At 38.2% G+C, this 20679-nt stretch overlaps 1 protein-coding gene across 12 annotated transcripts in view; it reads right to left on the reverse strand.

Annotated features, from left to right (window-relative positions):
• Positions 1-20679, reverse strand: part of DNAH12 (dynein axonemal heavy chain 12) — a 210872-nt gene that overhangs the window by 119765 nt on the left and 70428 nt on the right. For all 12 annotated transcript variants that reach the window (XM_042979211.1, XM_007084416.3, XM_042979213.1 and 9 more), the window contains 2 exons: positions 15889-15972; positions 15198-15386 (listed from right to left, as the gene is read on the reverse strand). In XM_042979211.1, the coding sequence (XP_042835145.1) occupies positions 15198-15386; positions 15889-15972 (273 nt within the window). The remainder of the gene's footprint in view (positions 1-15197; positions 15387-15888; positions 15973-20679) is intronic.

Consider the following 20679-nt stretch of genomic DNA (forward strand, 5'->3'; position numbering starts at 1 on the left):
CAATGTGAGGCTCGAACTCACAACCCCAAGACCAAGAGTTGCATGCTTCACCAACTGAAGCATTCAAGTTTTAAAATTTAAAAAACTGAAAAATGACTTTATATTTTCTCTATGAAGACACTGCACAAAATTTTCATAAAGTGGAATTCATTTTTTTCTTGTGCACAGAGTATTTTTCTTATCTCTAAAGTTGTATTTTAGGATGAAAAAAATCTACTGCAAACCCCATTTCCCTTCTCAATATCAATATATTAGCTTATGTGTAAGTAACTAATGTGTGGTGAGTGTATGTGTGTAGTAGGTTGAATCCCCGAAAAGAGAGGCCCACGTGCTAATCCCAGCAACCCATGAATGCGATCTTATTTGGAGAAAGGGTCTTGGAAGACATAAAGATCTCAAGATGAGGAGATCATTCTGGAGTATCTGACCCTAAATCCTTACAATAGTCACACAGTAAAGAGACAGAGTAGAGGCCAGGAGAACATGAGGGAAGAGACTGGAATAATGCAGCCAGAAGCCAAGGAATGCTTTGAGCCAAAAGGAGCTGGAAGAGGTAATAAAGATTCTCCCTTGGAGCTTCCAGAGGAAGCTTGGCCCTGCCAACATCTTGATTTCAAACTTCTAGCCCCAGGACTGTGGCAGAATAAATTTCTGTTGCTTTAAACCACCAAGTTTATGGTAATTTGTTATGACAGCCCTGAGAAACTAATACAATATATAAAGTTTTCTCATAAAATACTAAATATACATGTGAGTTTTAAAGTCACATATTTAAAATACCTTGAAAATATGGAAAACGATTGGGAATTTTAAAGCTTTAGTTACTACAGTTTTATCCAAAGAGTTTAGCAGGAATAAATTTTACCTCTGGGTTTATTCAGGTATAACTTGAGCAATATAAAACCAAAGGTGGATATTACTATAATGGTGGTGGGTAAATCACTTTTAAATTCTGCTATAAAAGTTAAAAGATAAAAGTATTAAAGTAACTATAAATTATGTTAATGGATATGTAATATAAATAGATGCTAATTGAGACATCAGTAGGGAAGGAGGTAAAGTGGAGAGTTCTTGAATACAAATGAAGATAAGTTATTAGCTTAAAAGAGACTGTTATAGGGGCGCCTGGGTGGCGCAGTCGGTTAAGCTTCCGACTTCAGCCAGGTCACGATCTCGCGGTACGTGAGTTCGAGCCCCGCGTCAGGCTCTGGGCTGATGGCTCGGAGCCTGGAGCCTGTTTCCGATTCTGTGTCTCCCTCTCTCTCTGTGCCTCCCCCGTTCATGCTCTGTCTCTCTCTGTCCCAAAAATAAATAAACGTTGAAAAAAAAATTAAAAAAAAAAAAAGACTGTTGTAACTATAAGATATTTTATATAAGCCCCTTAGAACTACTAAGAAAATACCTATAGAAGTCACACACACACAAAAAAGAATCAAAACCTATCAATACAAAACAACCCAATGAAACACGAAGGAAGACATCAAAAGAGAAAAGAAACAAACGAAAAAACACAAACAAACCCAAGACAAACAGAAAACAGTTAACAAAATAGCAATAGCAAATCCCTCCCTATCAAAATTACTTTAAATGTAAACATATTAAACTCCCCCAACTAAAAAGATAGAGCAGCTGAATGGATAAAAAAACAAAAACAAAAAACAAAAAAACACCAAGATCCAGGGGCGCCTGGGTGGTTCAGTCAGTTAAGTATCTAACTTCGGCTCAGGTTATGATCTCACGGTTCGTGAGTTCGAGCCCAGTGTTGTGCTCTGTGCTGACAGCTCAGAGTCTGAAACTGCTTCGGATTCTGTGTCTCCTCCTCTCTCTGCCCCTCCCCTGCTCGCACTCGCTCTCTCGCTCTCTCTCTCTCTCTCTCTCTCAAAAATAAATAAATAACAGGGGCGCCTGGGTGGCGCAGTCGGTTAAGCGTCCGACTTCAGCCAGGTCACGATCTCGCGGTCCGTGAGTTCGAGCCCCGCGTCAGGCTCTGGGCTGATGGCTCGGAGCCTGGAGCCTGTTTCCGATTCTGTGTCTCCCTCTCTCTCTGCCCCTCCCCCGTTCATGCTCTGTCTCTCTCTGTCCCAAAAATAAATAAAAAACGTTGAAAAAAAAATTTTTAAAAATAAATAAATAAATAAATAAATAAATAACATTTAAAAAATCAAGATCCAACTGTATGCTGCCTAGAAGAAATACATAGGCTGAAAGTGAAGGAATAGGAAAAGATATTCCATGAAAATGGTAACCAACAGAAATCACGAGTGGCTATATTCGTATCATAGTAGACTTTAAGCAAACCTGTCTCTAGAGACAAAGAATGTCATAATGACGGAAGTTCAATTCAACAGGAAGATAAAACTATTTTAAATATATATGCACCCAACATCAGAGCACCTAGGTATATAAAATAAACATTGACAGATCCGGTGGCACCTGGGTGGCTCAGTTGGTTGAGCATCTGACTCTTGGTTTTGGCTCAGGTCATGATCTCATGATTCATGAGTTTGAGCCTCATGTGGGGTTCTGTGCTGATGGTGCTGAGCCTGCTTGGTATTCTCTCTCTCTCCCTCTCTTTCTGCCCCTCCCCTCTCTCTCAAAATAAATAAATAAAAACTTTAAAAAACTATTAAAAATATTGAAAGATCTGAAAGGAGAAATTGATGGCAATATAAAAATGGTAGTGGATTTCAATATCCCACTTTCAATAAGGTATAGAATATCTAGACAGAAATTCAGAAAAGAAACAGTAGATTTGAACCACACTAGATCAAATGGACCTAAGAAATACATGTAGAACTGTTCACCCAACAGTAGAAGGATACGTATTCTTTCTCAAGCTCACATGGAATATTCTCCAGGACAGACCCCATGTTAGGTCACAAAACAAGTCAACAAATTTAAGATTAAAATTATATCAAATATCTTTTCTGACCCCAATGGAATAAAACTAGAAATCAGTAACCACAAGAAAATGGGAAAATTCACAAATACACATGTAAAAAAGATGGTCTTAAACAACTACTGAGTCCAAGGGGAAATGAAAAGGAAAATAAAAAAATATCTTGAGACAAATGAAACACAACATACCAAAACTCGTGAGATGCATCAAAAGCAGTACTAAGAGGGAAGTTTATAACAATGAATGTTTATATTAAAAAAGAAATCTCGGGGCACCTGGGTGGCTCAGTCTGTTAAGCATCACGACTTCAGCTCAGGTCCTGATCTCACAGTTTATGAGTTTGAGCCCACTTCGAATTCTGTGTCTTCCTCTCTCTCTGTCCCTCCCTGCCCCTGCTCATACTCTGTCTCTCTCTCTCTCTTAAAGATAAATAAACATTAAAAAATAAAAATAAAATAAAATAAATAAAAAAGAAATCTCAAATAAACAACCTAACTTAAACCCCAAAGAACTAGAAAAAGAACAAACTAAACCCATTGTTAGCATAATGAAACAAATGAGATCAGAACAGAAATAAATGAAATAAATAGAAAAACAATAGAAAAAAAGTCAAAACGAAGAGTTGCTTTTTTTGAAAATATAAATAAAAACAATAAACTCTTAGCTAGACTAAGAATAAAACAAAGACTCAAATAAGTAAAATCAGAAATCAAAGAGAAAGCACACAACGACTGCCTCAGAAATAAAAAGGATCATCAAGGGATGATTATGGATGATTATATACAAATAAGTTGGATAACTTGGAGGACATAGATAAATTCCTAGAAATATACAACCTGCCAAGACTGAATCAAGAAGAATAGGAAGCCTGAACATATCAGTAACAGAGATTGAAGTTGTAATGAAAAACTTCCCAGAGAAAAGTTCAGATGACTTCACAGCTGAATTCTACCAAACATTCAAAGAATACAATCCTTCTTAAACTCTTGCAAAAATTAGAAGTAGAAGAAATACTTCCAAACTCATTCTATGAGGCTAGAATCACCATGATACTAAAACCAGATGAAGCTACCACAAGAAAAGAAAATTATAGGCCAATATCTCTGATGAACATAGAGGCAAAAGTCCTCAATAAAATACTAGCAAGCTGAATTCAACACACCAAAAAGATTACATACTATAGCCAAGTGGGATTTATCCCTGGATGCAAGAGATATGCAAATTAATCAATGTGATACACTGCATTAACAGAATGAAGGACAAAAATCCCATTCTCAACTCAATAGATTCAGAAAGAGCATTTGACAAAGTTTAACATCCATTTCTGATAAAAACTCTCAACAAAATAGATATAAAGGGAAATCTCTGCAATGAAATAGAGGACATTTATGAAAAGCCCACAGTTAAATCATAATCCATGGCATAAAACTGAGAGCTCTTCTGCTAAGATCTGGTGTGAGGCAAGGATGCTCACTCCCACCACTTCTTTTCAACAAGAAGTACTAACTAGAGCAATTAGACAACAAAATAAAGGGCATCCAAATCAGAAAAGAAGTAAAATGATCTCTATTTGCAGATGACATGTCCTTATACATAGAAAACCCTAAAGACCACATACAAAAAAATACCTTTTAAAACAAACTAACTCAGTAAAGCTACAGGATGAAAAATCATTTGGGAAAAAAAAATCAGTTGCATTTGTTTATACCACCAATGATCTATCTGGCAAGGAAATCAGGAGAACAATCTGACTTATGATAGCATCACAAAGAATATAATACTTAGGAATAAATTTAACCAGGAACATGAAATATCTGTACATTGAAAACTATAAAACATTAATGAAAGAGATTGAAGAAGACACAAATAAATGGAAAAGTATCCTGTGCTCATAGACTAGAAAAATTGGCATTGTTAAAATGTCCATACTACCTAAAGGGATCTACAGATTCAAAGTAATTCCTATCAAAATTCCAATGGCAGTTTTGTAGCAACATGGATGGAACTGGAGAGTGTGATGCTAAGTGAAATAAGCCATACAGAGAAAGACAGATACCATATGGTTTCACTCTTATGTGGATCCTGAGAAACATAACAGAAACCCATGGGGGAGGGGAAGGAAAAAGAAAAAAAAAAAAAAAAAAAAAAAAAAAGAGGTTAGAGTGGGAGAGAGCCAAAGCATAAGAGACTGTTAAAAACTGAGAACAAACTGAGGGTTGATGGGGGGTGGGAGGGAGGGCAGGGTGGGAGGGAGGGCAGGGTGGGTGATGGGTATTGAGGAGGGCACCTTTTGGGATGAGCACTGGGTGTTGTATGGAAATCAATTTGACAGTAAATTTCATATATTAAAAAAAAAAAAAAAAAAATTCCAATGGCAGGGGCACCTGGGTGGCTCAGTTGGTTAAGCGTCCAACTTCAGCTCAGGTCATGATCTCGCGGTTCATGAGTTTGAGCCCTGTGATGGGCTCTGTGCTGACAGCTCAAGAGCCTGGAGCCAGCCTCAAATTCTGTGTCTTCTGCTCTTTCGGCCCCTCTCCCCACTTACACTCTGTCTCTCTCAAAAATAAATGAACGCTAAAATTCCTATGGCAAAAATAAAAAAAAAAAATTCTAAAATTTGTGTGGAACCACCAAAGACTCTATCTAAACAGCCAAAATAATATTAAGAAAGAAGAAAAGAGTTGAAAGCATCACAATTCCTGATTTCAAATTGTATTACAAAGCTCCAGTGATCAAAACAATATGGTACTGGCATAAAAACAGACATATAAACCAATGGAACAGAATAGCAAATCCAAAATAAATCCAAGCATAGAGTCAACTGATCTTTAACAAGGGCAACAAGAAAACACAATGTGAAAAGGAAAGTCTCTTCAGTAAATGGTGTTGAGTAAAATGGATATCCACATATAAAAGAATGAAACTTTTATTATCTTACACCATACACAAAAATTAACTCAAAAGGGGCTCAAGACTGAAATGTAAAACCTTAAACCATTAAAATCCCAGAAGAAAACATAGGGGGAAAGCTCTTTCTTTTTTTAAGTTTATTTGTGTATTTATTTTGAGAGAGAGAGAGAGAAAGCACAAGTGGGGAAGGGGCAGAGAAAGGGAGGGAGAGATAGAGAGAATCCCAAGCAGGCTCCACACCACCAGTGCAGAGACCGATGCGGGGCATGAACTCACGAACTGTGAGATCATGACCTGAGCCAAAGTCAGACGCTTAACCTACTGAGCCACCTAGGCACCCTGGAAAAGCTCTTTTTAAAAAAAAAAAAGAAAAAGTATTTCTTTAAATTCACATTAGCATACAATGTAGAATTGGTTTCAGGAGTAGAACGTAGTCATTCCTCACTTACATATAATACACAGTGTTCAGCCCAACAAGTGCCCTCCTTAATGCCCATCACCCATCTAGCCCATCCCCCACACACACACACCCTCCAGCAATCTTAAGTTTGTTCTCTGTATTTAACAGCCTCTTATGGTTCGCCTCCCTTTTTTTCCTTCCCTTCCCCTGTGTTCATCTGTTTTGTTTCTTAGACTCCACTTGTCTTCCTCTGATTTATTTCACTTAGCATAATACAACTCTAATTCCATACATGGAATACACATATACACACATATATACATATACATACATACATATGTATACACATATACATATGTATATGTATATATATATATATATCATCTTCTTTATCCATTCATCTATCTATGGACACTCGGGCCACTTCTATAATTTGGTGATTGTAGATAATGCTGCTATAAACTTCGGGGTGCATGTAACACTTCAAATTAGTATTTTTGTATCCTTTGGATAAATACTTAGTAGCACAATTGCTGGATTATAGGGTTACTTCTATTTTTTAACTTTTTGAGGAACTTCCATACTGTTTTCCAGAGTGGCTGCACCATTTTGCATTCCTACCAACGGTGCAAGAGGGTTCCCCTTTCTCCATATCCTCATCAACACCTGTTGTTTCTTGTGTTTTGAGTTTATTCTGACAGGTGTGAGGCGATATCTCATTGTAGTTTTGATTTGTATTTCCCTGATGATCAGCAATGTTGAATACCTTTTTATGTGTCTATGAGTCATCTGAATATCTTCTTTGAAAAAGTGTCTATTCATGTCTTCTGCCCATTTCTTTACTGGATTATTTTGTTTTTGGGTGTTGAGTTTGATAAGTTCTTTATAGATTTTGGATAGTAACCCCTTATCTGATATGTCATTTGCAAATATCTTCTCCCATTGTGTCAATTACCTTTTAGTTTTGTTGTTTCCTTTGCTATACAAAAGCTTTTTATCTTGAGTTCTTAGTTCATTTTTGCTTATATTCCCCTTGTCTCCGGAGACATGTCTAGTAAGAGGTTGCTATAGGAAAGGTCGCAAAGAGGCAAAGAGGTTGCTGCCTGTTTTCTACTCTAGGATTTTGATGATCTCCTGTCTTATATTTAGGTCTTTCATCCATTTTGAATTTATTTTTGTGTGTGGTGAAAGAAAGTGGTCTAGTTTTATTCTTCTGCATGTTGCTGTTGTCGTTTTCCCAGCACTATTTGCTGAAGAGACTGTCTTTTTTCCATTGGATATTCTTTCCTGCTTTGTCAAAGATTAGTTGGCCATTCGTTTGTTGGTCCATTTCTGGGTTCTCTGTTCTGTTCCATTGATCTATGTACCTGCTTTTGTGCCAGTACCAAATTGTCTTGGTGATTACAGCTTTGTAAAACAGCTTAAAGTCCAGAACTGTGATGCCTCCAGCTTTGGTTTTCTTTTTCAACATTATATTGACTAGTCAGGGTCTTTTCTGGTTCCATACAAATTTTAGAATTGTTGGCATTTAGAATGCTGGTGCTATTTTGATAGGGATTGCATTGAATGTGTAGATCGCTTTGGGGAGTATAGACATTTTAACAATATTTGTCTTTAAAGTCTCCTTGACATTGGCCTTGGCAATGATTTTTTTGGATAAGACAAAAGCTCAGGCAACAAAAGCAAAAATAAAATGGGACTACATCAAACTGAAAGTTTCTGCACGGTAAAGGAAATCATCAACAAAATGAAAAGGCAACCTATAAACTGAGGGGAAATATTTGCAAATTATATATCTGATAAGGGGCTAATATCAAAAATATATAAAAATTCATATAATATAAAAAAGAACCCAAACAATCTAATTTAAAAATGGGCAAAGGACCTGAATAGACACTTTTCAGAGAAGACATGCCAATGGCTAACCAGGTATATGAGAAGGCACTTGACATCACAAATCATCAGAAAATGCAAATCGAAACCACAGTGAGATATCACCTCACACCTTTTAGGATGAGTAGAAAAATGAAAGGTGACAAGTGTTAGTGAGGATGTGGAGAAAAGGGAACCCTTGTGCATTGCTGGTGTGAATGTAAATTGGCACAGTCACTATGGAAAACAGTATGAAAGATCCTCAAAAAACTAAAAATAGAATGTTTAATCTAGCATTCCCTCTTCAGGACATGAAATCAGTACCTTAACTATATATCTGATATTAGTTGGAAGATGGCAGTGTAGGAGGATGTTGGGCTCACCTCGTCCTGCTGATTGCTTACATTCCACCCACATCTGCCTAAATAACCCAGAAAACCACCAGAAGACTAGCAGAACGGACTCTCCGGAGCCAAGCATGGACAAGAGGCCCAAGAAAGAGGGTAGGAGGGGCGAAGAGGTGGTGCGCACTACATGGACTGGTGCGAGGGAGCTGGGGCTGTGGAGAGGCAACCAGCCTGGCAAGGCAGAGCCCCCGAGTCTGGCTTGAAAAAGTGGAGGGGCCAGACGGAGTGTGTTGTGACAGCCAGCGGGACTTAACATCTGGAATGTTATAAGTCAACAGCTCTGCTCTCAGAGAGCTGGGAGGGCGAGAGGACACCTGGAGGGAGAGTTGTGAACCCCAGAAAACAGAGCTCAGCTTGGCAGGGAATGAAGGTGCTGGCAAGTGCGGTATCCCTCTCTCATCCCCCAGCTCCCCTCACAGAGCTTGCTTGCACTGCGCAAACACCCAATGCTGTGCTTCTGTGGATCCATCCCTCCAACGGGTCTGCCTCCCTCTGGGTGCTGCAGGGCTCCTCCTGCAGGGGACCACTGACAGCAAAGCAAGCTAAGCCTGCCCCTCCCGCCCCTGTGCACCTTGTGGATCCACCCCAGCTAATATACCAGATCCCACTGAAGCAGCACCACAAGCCTGGCAGTGTGCAAGTAGCCCAGACAGGGGCCACACCACTCCACAGTGAGTCCTGCCCCTGGGAAAGGGGAAGATAAGGTACACAACAGTCTGACTGTGGCACCAGTGGTGGGCTGGGGACAGACATCGGGTCTGACTGCAGCCCCACCCACCAACACAAGTTCTCCAGACAGCACAGGGGAAGTGCCCTGCAGTTCCGCGCCACCCCAGGGACTACCCAAAATGACAAAATGGAAGAACTCTCCTCAAAAGAAACTCCAGGAAGTAGCAACAACTAACGAATTGATCAAAAACGATTTAAGCAATATAACAGAACAAGAATTTAGAATAATATTCATAAAATTAATTGCTGGGCTTGAAAAAAGTATAGAGGACATCTAAGAATCTATTGCTACAGAGATCAAGGGACTAAAAAATAGTCATGAGGAACTAAAAAATGCTATAAATGAGGTGCAAAAGAAAACAGAGGCAGCCATAGCACGGATTGAAGAGGCAGAGAAGAGAATAGGTGAATTAGAAGATAAAATTATGGAAAAAGAGGAAGCTGAGAAAAAGAGAGAGAAAAAAATCCAGGAGTACAAGGGGAGAATTAGAGAACTAAGTGATGCAATCAAACGGAAGAATATCCGTATCATAGGAATTCCAGAAGAGGAAGAGAAAGGGAAAGGGGCTGAAGGTGTACTTGAACAAATCATAGCTGAGAAGTTCCCTGATCTGGGGAAGGAAAAAGGCATTGAAATCCAAGAGGCACAGAGAACTCCCTTCAGACGTAATGTGAATCAATCTTCTGCTTGACATATCATAGTGGAACTGGCAAAATACAAGGGTAAAGAGAAAATTCTGAAAGCAGCTACAGATAAACATGCTCTAACTACTCTTATGGGTAGTGGCAGACCTATCTACTGAAACTTGGCAGGCCAGAAAGGAATGGCAGGAAATCTTCAATGTGATGAACAGAACAAATATGCAGCTGAGAATCCTTTATCCAGCAGGTCTGTTATTCAGAATAGAAGGAGAGATAAAGGTGTTCCCAAACAAACAAAAACTGAAGGAATTCATCACCACTAAACCAGCCCTACAAGAACTCCTAAGGGGGATTCTGTGAGGAAAATGTTGCAAGGACCACAAAGTACCAGAACATCACTACAAGCATGAAACCTACAGACATCACAATGACTCTAAACCCATATCTTTCAATAATACCACTGAATGTAAATGGACTAAATGCTCCAACCAAAAGACACAGGGTATCAGAATGGATACAAAAACAAGACCCATCTATTTGCTGTCTACAAGAGACTCATTTTAGGCCTGAGGAAACATTCAGATTGAATGTGAGGGGATGGAGAACTATCTATCATGCTACTGGAAGTCAAAAGAAAGCTGGAGTAGCCATACTTATATCAAACAAACTAGACTTTAAAGGTTGTAACAAGAGATGAAGAAGGGCATTATATAATAATTATAGGGTCTATCCATCAGGAAAAGCTAACAATTACAAATGTCTGTGCACTGTATACAGGAGCCCCCAAATATATAAAACAATTAATCACAAACATAAGCAACCTTATTGATAAAAATGTGGTAATTGCAGGGGACTTTAGTACTCCACTTAAAGCAATGGATAGATCATCTAGACACAGGATCAATAAAGAAACAAGGGCCCTGAATGATACATTGGATCAGATGGACTTGACAGATATATTTAGAACTCTGCATCCCAAAGCAACAGAATATATTTTCTTCTCGAGTGCACATGGAACATTCTCCAAGATAGATCACATACTGGATCACAAAACAGCCCTTCATAAGTATAAAAGAATTGAGATCACACCATGAACACTTTCAGACCACAATGCTATGAAACTTGAAATTAACCACAGGAAAAAGTCTGGAAAACCTCCAAAAGCATGGAGGTTAAAGAACACCCTACTAAAAAGAATGAATGGGTCAACCAGACAATTAGAGAAGAAATTAAAAAATATATGGAAACAAATGAAAATGAAAACAACAATCCAATCACTTTTGGATGCAGCGAAGGCAGTCCTGAGAGGAAAATACATTGCAATCCAGGCCTATCTCAAGAAACAAGAAAAATCCAAATACAAAATCTAACAACACACCTAAAGGAAATAGAAGCAGAACAGCAAAGACACCCCAAACGCAGCAGAAGAAGAGAAATAATAATGATCAGAGCAGAAAAAAACAATATAGAATCTAAAAAAACCTGTAGAGCAGATCAACGAAACCAAGAGTTGGTTTTTTGAAAAAATAAACAAAATTGATAAACGTCTAGCCAGCCTTCTCAAAAAGAAAAGGGAGATGACCCAAATAGATAAAATCATGAATGAAAATGGAATTATTACAACCAATCCCTCAGAAATGCAAGCAATTATCAGGGAATACTATGAAAAATTATATGCCAACAAACTGGACAACCTGGAAGAAATGGACAAATTCCTAAGCACCCACACACTTCCAAAACTCAAACAGGAAGAAATAGAAAACTTGAACAGACCCATAACCAGCAATGAAATTGAATCAGTTATCAAAAATCTCCCAAAAAATAAGAGTCCAGGACCAGATGACTTCCCTGGAGAATTCTACTAGACATTTAAAGCAGAGATAACACCTATCCTTCTCAAGCTGTTCCAAAAAATAGAAAGGGAAGGAAAACTTCCAGACTCATTCTATGAAGCCAGCATTACTTTGATTCCTAAACCAGACAGAGACCCAGCAAAAAAAAAAAAAAAAAAAAGAACTACAGGCCAATATCCCTGATGAATATGGATGCAAAAATTCTCAACAAGATAGTAGCAAATCGAATTCAACAGCATATAGAAAGAATTATACACCATGATCAAGTGGGATTCATTCCTGGGCTGCAGGGCTGGTTCAACTTTCGCAAATCAATCAATGTGATAAATCACATTAATAAAAGAAAAGAACCATATGATCCTGTCAAACGATGCAGAAAAAGCATTGACAAAATCCAGCATCCTTTCTTAATAAAAACCCTTGAGAAAGTCGGGATAAAAGGAACATACTTAAACATCATATGAAAAGCCCACAGCTAATATCATCCTCAATGGGGAAAAACTGAGAGCTTTCCCCCTAAGACCAGGAACATGACAGGGATGTCCACTCTCACTGCTGTTGTTTAACATAGTGTTGGAAGTGCTAGCATCAGCAATCAGACAACAAAAGGAAATCAAAGGCATCAAAATTGGCAAAGATGAAGTCAAGCTTTCACTTTTTGCAGATGACATGATACTATACATGGAAACCCCGACAGACTCCACCAAAAGTCTGCTAGAACTGCTACATGAATTCAGCAAAGTCACAGGATACAAAATCAATGTACAGAAATCAGCTGCATTCTTATACACTAACAATGAAACAACAGAAAGACAAATAAAGAAACTGATCCCATTCACAATTGCACCAAGAATCATAAAATACCTAGGAATAAACCTAACCAAAGATGTAAAAGATTTGTATGCTGAAAACTATAGAAATCTCTTGAAGGAAATAGAAGAAGATACAAAGAAATGGAAAAACATTCTGTGCTCATAGATTGGAAGAATAAATATTGTTAAAATGTCAATACTACCCAAAGCAATCTACACATTCAATGCAATCCCAATCAAAATTGCACCGACATTGTCCTCAAAGCTAGAACAAGCAATCCTAAAATTTGTATGGAACCACAAAAGACCCCGAATAGCCAAAGTAATTTGGAAGAAGAAGATCAAAGCAGGAGGCATCACAATCCCAGACTTTAGCCTCTACTACAAAGCTGTAATCATCAAGACAGCATGGTATTGGCACAAAAACAGACACATAGACCAATGGAATAGAATAGAAACCCCAGAACTAGACACACAAAAGTATGGCCAACTAATTTTTGACAAAGCAGGAAAGAATATCCAATGGAAAAAAGACAGTCTTTTTAACAAATGGTGCTGGGAGAACTGGACAGCAACATGCAGAAGGATGAAACTAGACCACTTTCTTACACCATTCACAAAAATAAACTCAAAATGGATAAAGGACCTGAATGTGAGACAGGAAACCATCAAAACCCTAGAGGAGAAAGCAGGAAATAACCTCTCTGACCTCAGCCGCAGCAACTTCTTACTTGACACATCCCCAAAGGCAAGGGAATTAAAAGCAAAAATGAACTATTGGGACCTCATGAAGATAAGAAGCTTCTGCAATGCAAAGGAAACAATCAACAAAACTGAAAGGCAACCAACGGAATGGGAAAAGATATTTGCAAATGACATATTGGACAAAGGGTTAGTATCCAAAATCTATAAAGAACTCACCAAACTCCACACCCAAAAGACAAATAATCCAGTGAAGAAATGGGCAGAAAACATAAATAGACACTTCTCTAAATAAGACATTCAAATGGCCAACAGGCACATGAAAAGATGCTCAATGTTGCTCCTCATCAGGGAAATACAAATCAAAACTGCACTGAGATACCACCTCACACTGGTCAGAGTGGCTAAAATGAACAAATCAGGAGACTATAGATGTAGAGAGGATGCAGAAAAACAGGAACCCTCTTGCACTGTTGGTGGGAATGCAAACTGGTGCAGCCGCTCTGGAAAACAGTGTGGAGGTTCCTCAAGAAATTAAAAATAGACCTACCCTATGACCCAGCAATAGCACTGCTAGGAATTTACCCAAGGGATACAGGAGTGCTGATGCACAGGGGCACTTGGACCCCAATGTTTATAGCAGCACTTTCAACAATATCCAACTTATGGAAAGAGCCTCAATGTCCATCAACTGATGAATAGATAAAGAAATTGTGGCTTATATACATAATGGAATACTACGTGGCAAAGAGAAAGAATGAAATATGGCCTTTTGTAGCAACGTGGATGGAACTGGAGAGTGTTATGTTAAGTGAAATAAGTCATACAGAGAAAGACAGATACCATATGTTTTCACTCTTATGTGGATCCTGAGAAACTTAACAGAAGACCATGGGGGAGGGGAAGGAAAAAAAAAAGTTAGAAAGGGAGGCAGCCAAACCAAAGAGACTCTTAAAAACTGAGAATAAACTGAGGGATGATGGGGGGTGGGAGGGAGGGGAGAGTGGGTGATGGATATTGAGGAGGGCACCTGTTGGGATGAGCACTGGGTGTTGTATGGAAACCAATTTGACAATAAATTTCATATTAAAAATAAATAATAATAAATATTATATTCAAAAATATATATATCTGCACTTCCATGTTCATTGTAGCATTATTCCCAATAGCTAAGATAGGGACACAAACTTAAGTGTTCACTGATGGACAAATAAAGAAATTGCCACATATATATGTGTATGTATATATATATACGTATATATATGTATATATATATATATACGTATATATATATATATGTATATATATATACGTATATATATATAATAGAATATTATTAAGACTTAAATTATTAATACTAAATTATAGATATTATTAAGACTTAAAGAGAGATCCTGTTATTTGAAATATGGGTCCACTGTAAGACATTATAAGTGAAAAAGTCCAACACAGAAAGGAAAAAGTTGCATGATGTCACTTATATGTACAATCCAAAAGTTGAATACATAGAACAAGTAAAAGGGCAGTTACCAGGGGTGGGGAGGTGGGGGAAATGGGGAGACTTTGGGCAAAGGGTACAAAGTTGCACTTATGTTTAAAATTATAAATTATTAAAAATTTTAAAATAAAACCCAGAGAGATAAACACACACCTGTACAGATATAACTAGGGGAATCTGAATAATATCAGTAGATAATATCATTGTCAATATCCTTGTTGTGATATAATATAGTCTTGCAAAAATGTTACTATTGGGGAAAATTGGGTGAAATGAGCATGAAATCTATTACTTCTTTACAACTGCATGTGAATTACTGACTATCACAATAAATATTCCATTTTAAAAAGTGGATACTAAATGTCAAGGGGAAACTGATTTTGTTTATTTATCCTACTTATTGTGACTTTAGCCTTAGTCAAGTTGAATGAAAACTAAAGAAACTTGAGTGGGGTAGAGAATTACAGTGTTACCTTGCATTTTTTCTTACGAAGTTTTAAAGAGGGCTTTATTAACCAGTCAAAGAGTCCTCTCAGAAGAGCTTGATGATCTGGTTCTTGTAGAGGTCCTTTCAGGGAATTCAACCACGAAGATACAATTGGTTCCCATCCTAACTGTGAGGGTTCCAAATAAATCATGCCACAGCGGCTTACAGTGGCAGGCTAGAGAAAAAAGACAAGTTTTTTTTCCAATGTTGCTTTCATGCCAGTAGTACCTGGCAGTCATTAACTACTTCTTTGAATGACTTATAAGGCCTGTCATGATCTAGCACCTGTCTTCCTCTACAGCCTCCCAGATGTGTCATGGCTTCAGAACTTTACATATCATGTTGTCATGATTTGGAATGCCCAGCCCCAACTAATCTCCCTAGAGAAGTGTTACCCTTCAAACCCAGATCAAATACTCAGACATTTTCCATGGTCCTCCTCTACCCATTCGCCTCTTGGGTACCCACCCCCTCCATATTCTTGGAGCACTTACATGTAGCAGTATAGTGGGATTATTTATTAGTATACTTCTCATCCTTCCTAAATAAGCATAAGCTATATCTTATTCATCTTAGTATTTCTGGTGCCTAACTAGTCTTCTGACACATAATAAAAAATACTTATTGACCAAATGAACAAATAAACAATCTACTGTTATGTTAAAACATGAACTTACTGAGGCCTGGGAAAGGTCCATTGCTTCAAAGATGAGGCTCATTTGAGGGGACATCTGAATGATTTCTCCACTCATAAGGCAAAGCTAAAGGCAATTATATTTCAAACATTTATTTTTTAAAAAACTCAAACTTCTCAAATAAAAATATATTGTAGGTATAAGATAATGTATATCCTGTGATGTAAGCATTACATAAAAGCCAGAAAATTGTAAGCTAGATCTAGCTCGGTCAATTACTTACTAGGTAAGCAAATACGTAACATCTCTGACTCTCAGCCTCTTCATCTATAAACTCAGTTAATTTCTCTCCCATAGAGTTAGGCGGGAGGAGAACTACATGACATACTGCAAAAATCCTATACAAATCTCAGTCCTTGCTATTAATAAAATTACATCGGTCAGGCACCTGGGTAGCTTAGTCATTCAAACATCTGACTTTGGCTCAGATCATGATTTCACGGTTCTTGAGTTTGAGCTCCACAAGGGGGTCTCAGTTGTCAGAGCAAAGCCCCCTTTGGATCCTCTGTACCCCTCTCTCTCTGCCCCTCCCCCAATCACACTCTCTCAAAACTAAATAAACATTTAAAAACATTACATGGGTTGCTGGAGGGGAGTTGGGTGGGAGGGATAGGCTAAATGGGTGATGGGCCTTAAAGAGGGCACTCATTGGAATGAGCACTTGGTGTAATATGTAAGTGATGAATCACTGGGTTCTACTCCTGAAACCAATAGTACGCTATATATTAACTAACATGAATTTAAATATATATAGTTTTAATCTTTTTTAATGTTTGTTTTTTTTGAAAGAGCGAGACAAAGCATGAGCAGGGGAGGGGCAGAGAGAGAGGGAGATACAGAATCCAAAGCAGGCTCTAGGCTCTGAGCTGTCAGCACAGAGCCCAATGCGAGGCTTAAACCTATGAACTGCAAGATCGTGACCTGAGCTGAAGTCGGATGCTTAACCAACTGAGCCACCCAGCCTCCCCTAAATAAATAATTTTTTAAAAATTACATGAAATACTCCTGACTTTATAAAGTTGTCAAAAGGTCTCTTTGTTAATAAAAAAAAAAGAGAAAAATTGAAAATAAAGAATAATATGGACACTAATATACCCATCTCCTGTACTTAACCAACATTAAGATTTTCCCACATTTGCTTCCTTTTATAAAGAAGTATTTTTAAGAGGCACCTGGCTGCCTCAGTTGGTAGAGCATGCGACTCTTGATCTTGGGGTTGTGAGTTCAAGCCTCATGTTGGGTGCAGAAATTACTTTAAAAAAAAGGGGGGGGGGCATCTAGGTGGCTCAGTCGGTTGAGCATCCGACTTCGGCTTAGGTAATAATGTCATAGTTCATGAATTCAAGCCCCGCATTGGGCTCTGTGCTGACAGCTCAGAACCTGGAGCCTGCTTTGGATTCTGTGTCTCCCTCTCTCTGCCCCTTCCCCACTCATGCTCTGTCTCTCTCTGTCTCTCAAAGATGAATAAACGTTTAAAAAAAATTAAAAAAAGGATACTGAGGAATAAAACAGTATTTTATTTATTTATTTAATATATGAAATTTATTGTCAAATTGGTTTCCATACAACACCCAGTGCTCATCCCAAAAGGTGCCCTCCTCAATACCCATCACCCACCCTCCCCTCCTTCCCACCCCCCATCAACCCTCAGTTTGTTCTCAGTTTTTAACAGTCTCTTATGCTTTGGCTCTCTCCCACTCTAACCTCTTTTTTTTTTTCCTTCCTCTCCCCCATGGGTTTCTGTTACGTTTCTCAGGATCCACATAAGAGTGAAACCATATGGTATCTGTCTTTCTCTGTATGGCTTATTTCACTTAGCATCACACTCTCCAGTTCCATCCACGTTGCTACAAAAGGCCATATTTCATTTTTTCTCATTGCCACGTAGTATTCCATTGTGTATATAAACCACAATTTCTTTATCCATTCATCAGTTGATGGACATTTAGGCTCTTTCCATAATTTGGCTATTGTTGAGAGTGCTGCTATAAACATTGGGGTACAAGTGACCCTATGCATCAGTACTCCTGTATCCCTTGGATAAATTCCTAGCAGTGCTATTGCTGGGTCATAGGGTAGGTCTATTTTTAATTTTCTGAGGAACCTCCACACTGCTTTCCAGAGCGGCTGCACTAATTTGCATTCCCACCAACAGTGCAAGAGGGTTCCCGTTTCTCCACATCCTCTCCAGCATCTATAGTCTCCTGATTTGTAAAATAGTATTTTAAAGAGCATTATGCCCACCACGGCATTTCACATCCAAATATGTCAATATGCAGCTCTAAAAAATAAGGAGTTTTCAGGGCACCTGGTGTCTCAGTCGGTTAAATGTCCAACTCTTGGTTTCTGCTCAGGTCATGATCTCATGGTTTGTGAGATAGAGCCATGCATCAGACTCTCCACCAACAGTGCAGAGCACTTGCTTGGGATTCTCTCTCTCCTTCTCTCTCTCTGCCCCTCCCCCACTCACTCTGTCTCTCTCTCCAAATAAATAAACTTAAAAAAAAATAAACTGTTTTCTATATTACCTCAGTAACATTATCACACCTAACAAAATTACCAATAAGTCCTTAATATGATCTAATACTCAGCCAGTACTCAAATTTCCTCAATGACAACAGGAATATCTTTTCAACTGATTTACTCAAACCCAAATTCAATCAAGGACCATGCACTGCATTTAATATGCGGATATAGATCACTTTTAATCTAAAACATTCCTCTTTGAGAGAGAGGCAAACCAAGAAACAGACTCTTAACTATAGAGGACAAACAGAGGGTAACCAGAGGGGAAGTGGGTGGTAGGGATGGATGAAATAGGTGATGGGGATTAAGGAGTCCACTTATGATGAGCACCTGGTGAGGTATGGAAGTGCTGAATCACTATATTGTACACCTGAAACTAATATTACACTGTATGCTAACTAGAATTTAAATAAAAACTTAAAAAATAAAATAAAATGTTCCTCTGCAATCAAATATGTAAAAAATCTCAATTTGTCAACTGCTTCCTTTCTGCCCAATTCCTTTCTTGTTCATTATTATTAAAGCCATCTCATCTTCTCAATTTCCTTGGCATCTACCTTTGGAATTATCATTAACTTTTAATAATTTTAATAATATTAATTGTTGATATCCCAATTTCATTTCTACATTGTTTTTTTTTCAATTCTTCCTCTTCATTTATTTTTCCGGGTTTCTTCTCTACAACCATCACTCTAGTCCCAGTTTTGCCCCTATCTAGTTAAATGTCGACAATGTGGCATTTAGCATTCCTGGACCTCTGTAAAATAAATGGATGGCCTAGAGCTGGATTGTCTGATAAGCTAGCCCAGTATTCATATGTGCCTATTTGTACTTTTTACTAATTAAATCTAATTTAACTAATTAAATAACTTCATCTTAAGTAGTTAAAATTAAATAAGATTTAAAGTCAGTTCTTCAATTGCACTAGCCAAATTTCAAATGCTCAATAACCACATTTGACTAGTATCTACCTTCCTGGACAATGCAGACATTTCCATTATTGCAGGAAGTTGTTTTGGACAGTGCTGGCCTATAAAACTTTTAATTTCCTACCAGATTATTTCAGCAAACATCCTCCTATTTACTTCTTATTTGGGAGATGGAGTCAGCTTCTTCCTCACTCCCCCATAGTGTTTCCTAAATACTCTACCCCACCCTTTCCACCTTCTGCTCCTTTGACAACCCATGCTCCCTGCTGTCACTCACCAGCACCTCAGCATTCCCATCGTTAGCTAAAGCCTTTGATACATGGCTCAATTTTTTTCACTCTGGCCTGATCCACTGTTTGTGAGGGGGGGAGCATCTCAATATGGCAGCCCCTCAGATCCTTGACTACCCTATCTTCACTTAGGTTTTTCCTACTGCACTCCAGCCATCCAGTTTATACACCTGGGACCTTCTCTCCTGGAACACTACACAATTCTGAAATACTAAATTCAAGCTTCCCAGTCTCTGCCTCCAGTCTCCGATGCATCCAGTGCTCTCACTCATTGACTACTCATCTACCCAATCATCTACTCCACTTACTCTCCACTTTCATATCCCTGCTGTTTTCACTTCCGTCATTGTTAAGCAGCTTCCTTCCATGGCCTAGCTCTTCTAGAACTCTCATACCAGTATCTTCAAAGTCTTTCTGTACTTCCAGTCCAGCAGCATAATCTACACTCACATCCAAGCTGCTTAGACTGATAGGGAAAATCTCACAAAGGCAGACCTTGGCACTACTACTACTACTAGTCCTCAGACAGGCTTCTGTGCTTTCCTAGCAATTATCTTTCCCATTTTCCACAATGGCTAATTTAAATCTTCCTCCTTTTCTCCTCCACTGTACAAAGAACTAGGGTCTACCACTTCACAAAGAAAAGATAAATCATCAAAAGGATTTGCTTTCAGATTTCCACTATCAAATTCATACATCCACCTATATCTATACCTATCCTTTTCCTACTTTCCTTTCATCCAATATGAGACAATCCTCCCACCTGGCTCTGAATTCGACTTTGATTAGCCCCTCTCCTCTTCTGAATCATTATTACTTCTTAGCTCAATCAATGTAACTGAAAGAAGGAATTTGAATAAATGACCAACCACCTACGAAAATGTGCTGGTGTATTTGAATGCTAATTAAATTAATTTGCTTACTTAGTAGTGTGGTTATTTCATGTAAGTATGAAAATAAGTTGTGATATATGCAGTGGAATACCAATACAGATATAAAAAGAATAAATAAGTAAAATGGAAGTACAA

The sequence above is a fragment of the Panthera tigris genome, chromosome A2 (genome assembly GCF_018350195.1).
Source record: "Panthera tigris isolate Pti1 chromosome A2, P.tigris_Pti1_mat1.1, whole genome shotgun sequence".
In the NCBI taxonomy this organism is placed as follows: domain Eukaryota; kingdom Metazoa; phylum Chordata; class Mammalia; order Carnivora; family Felidae; genus Panthera; species Panthera tigris.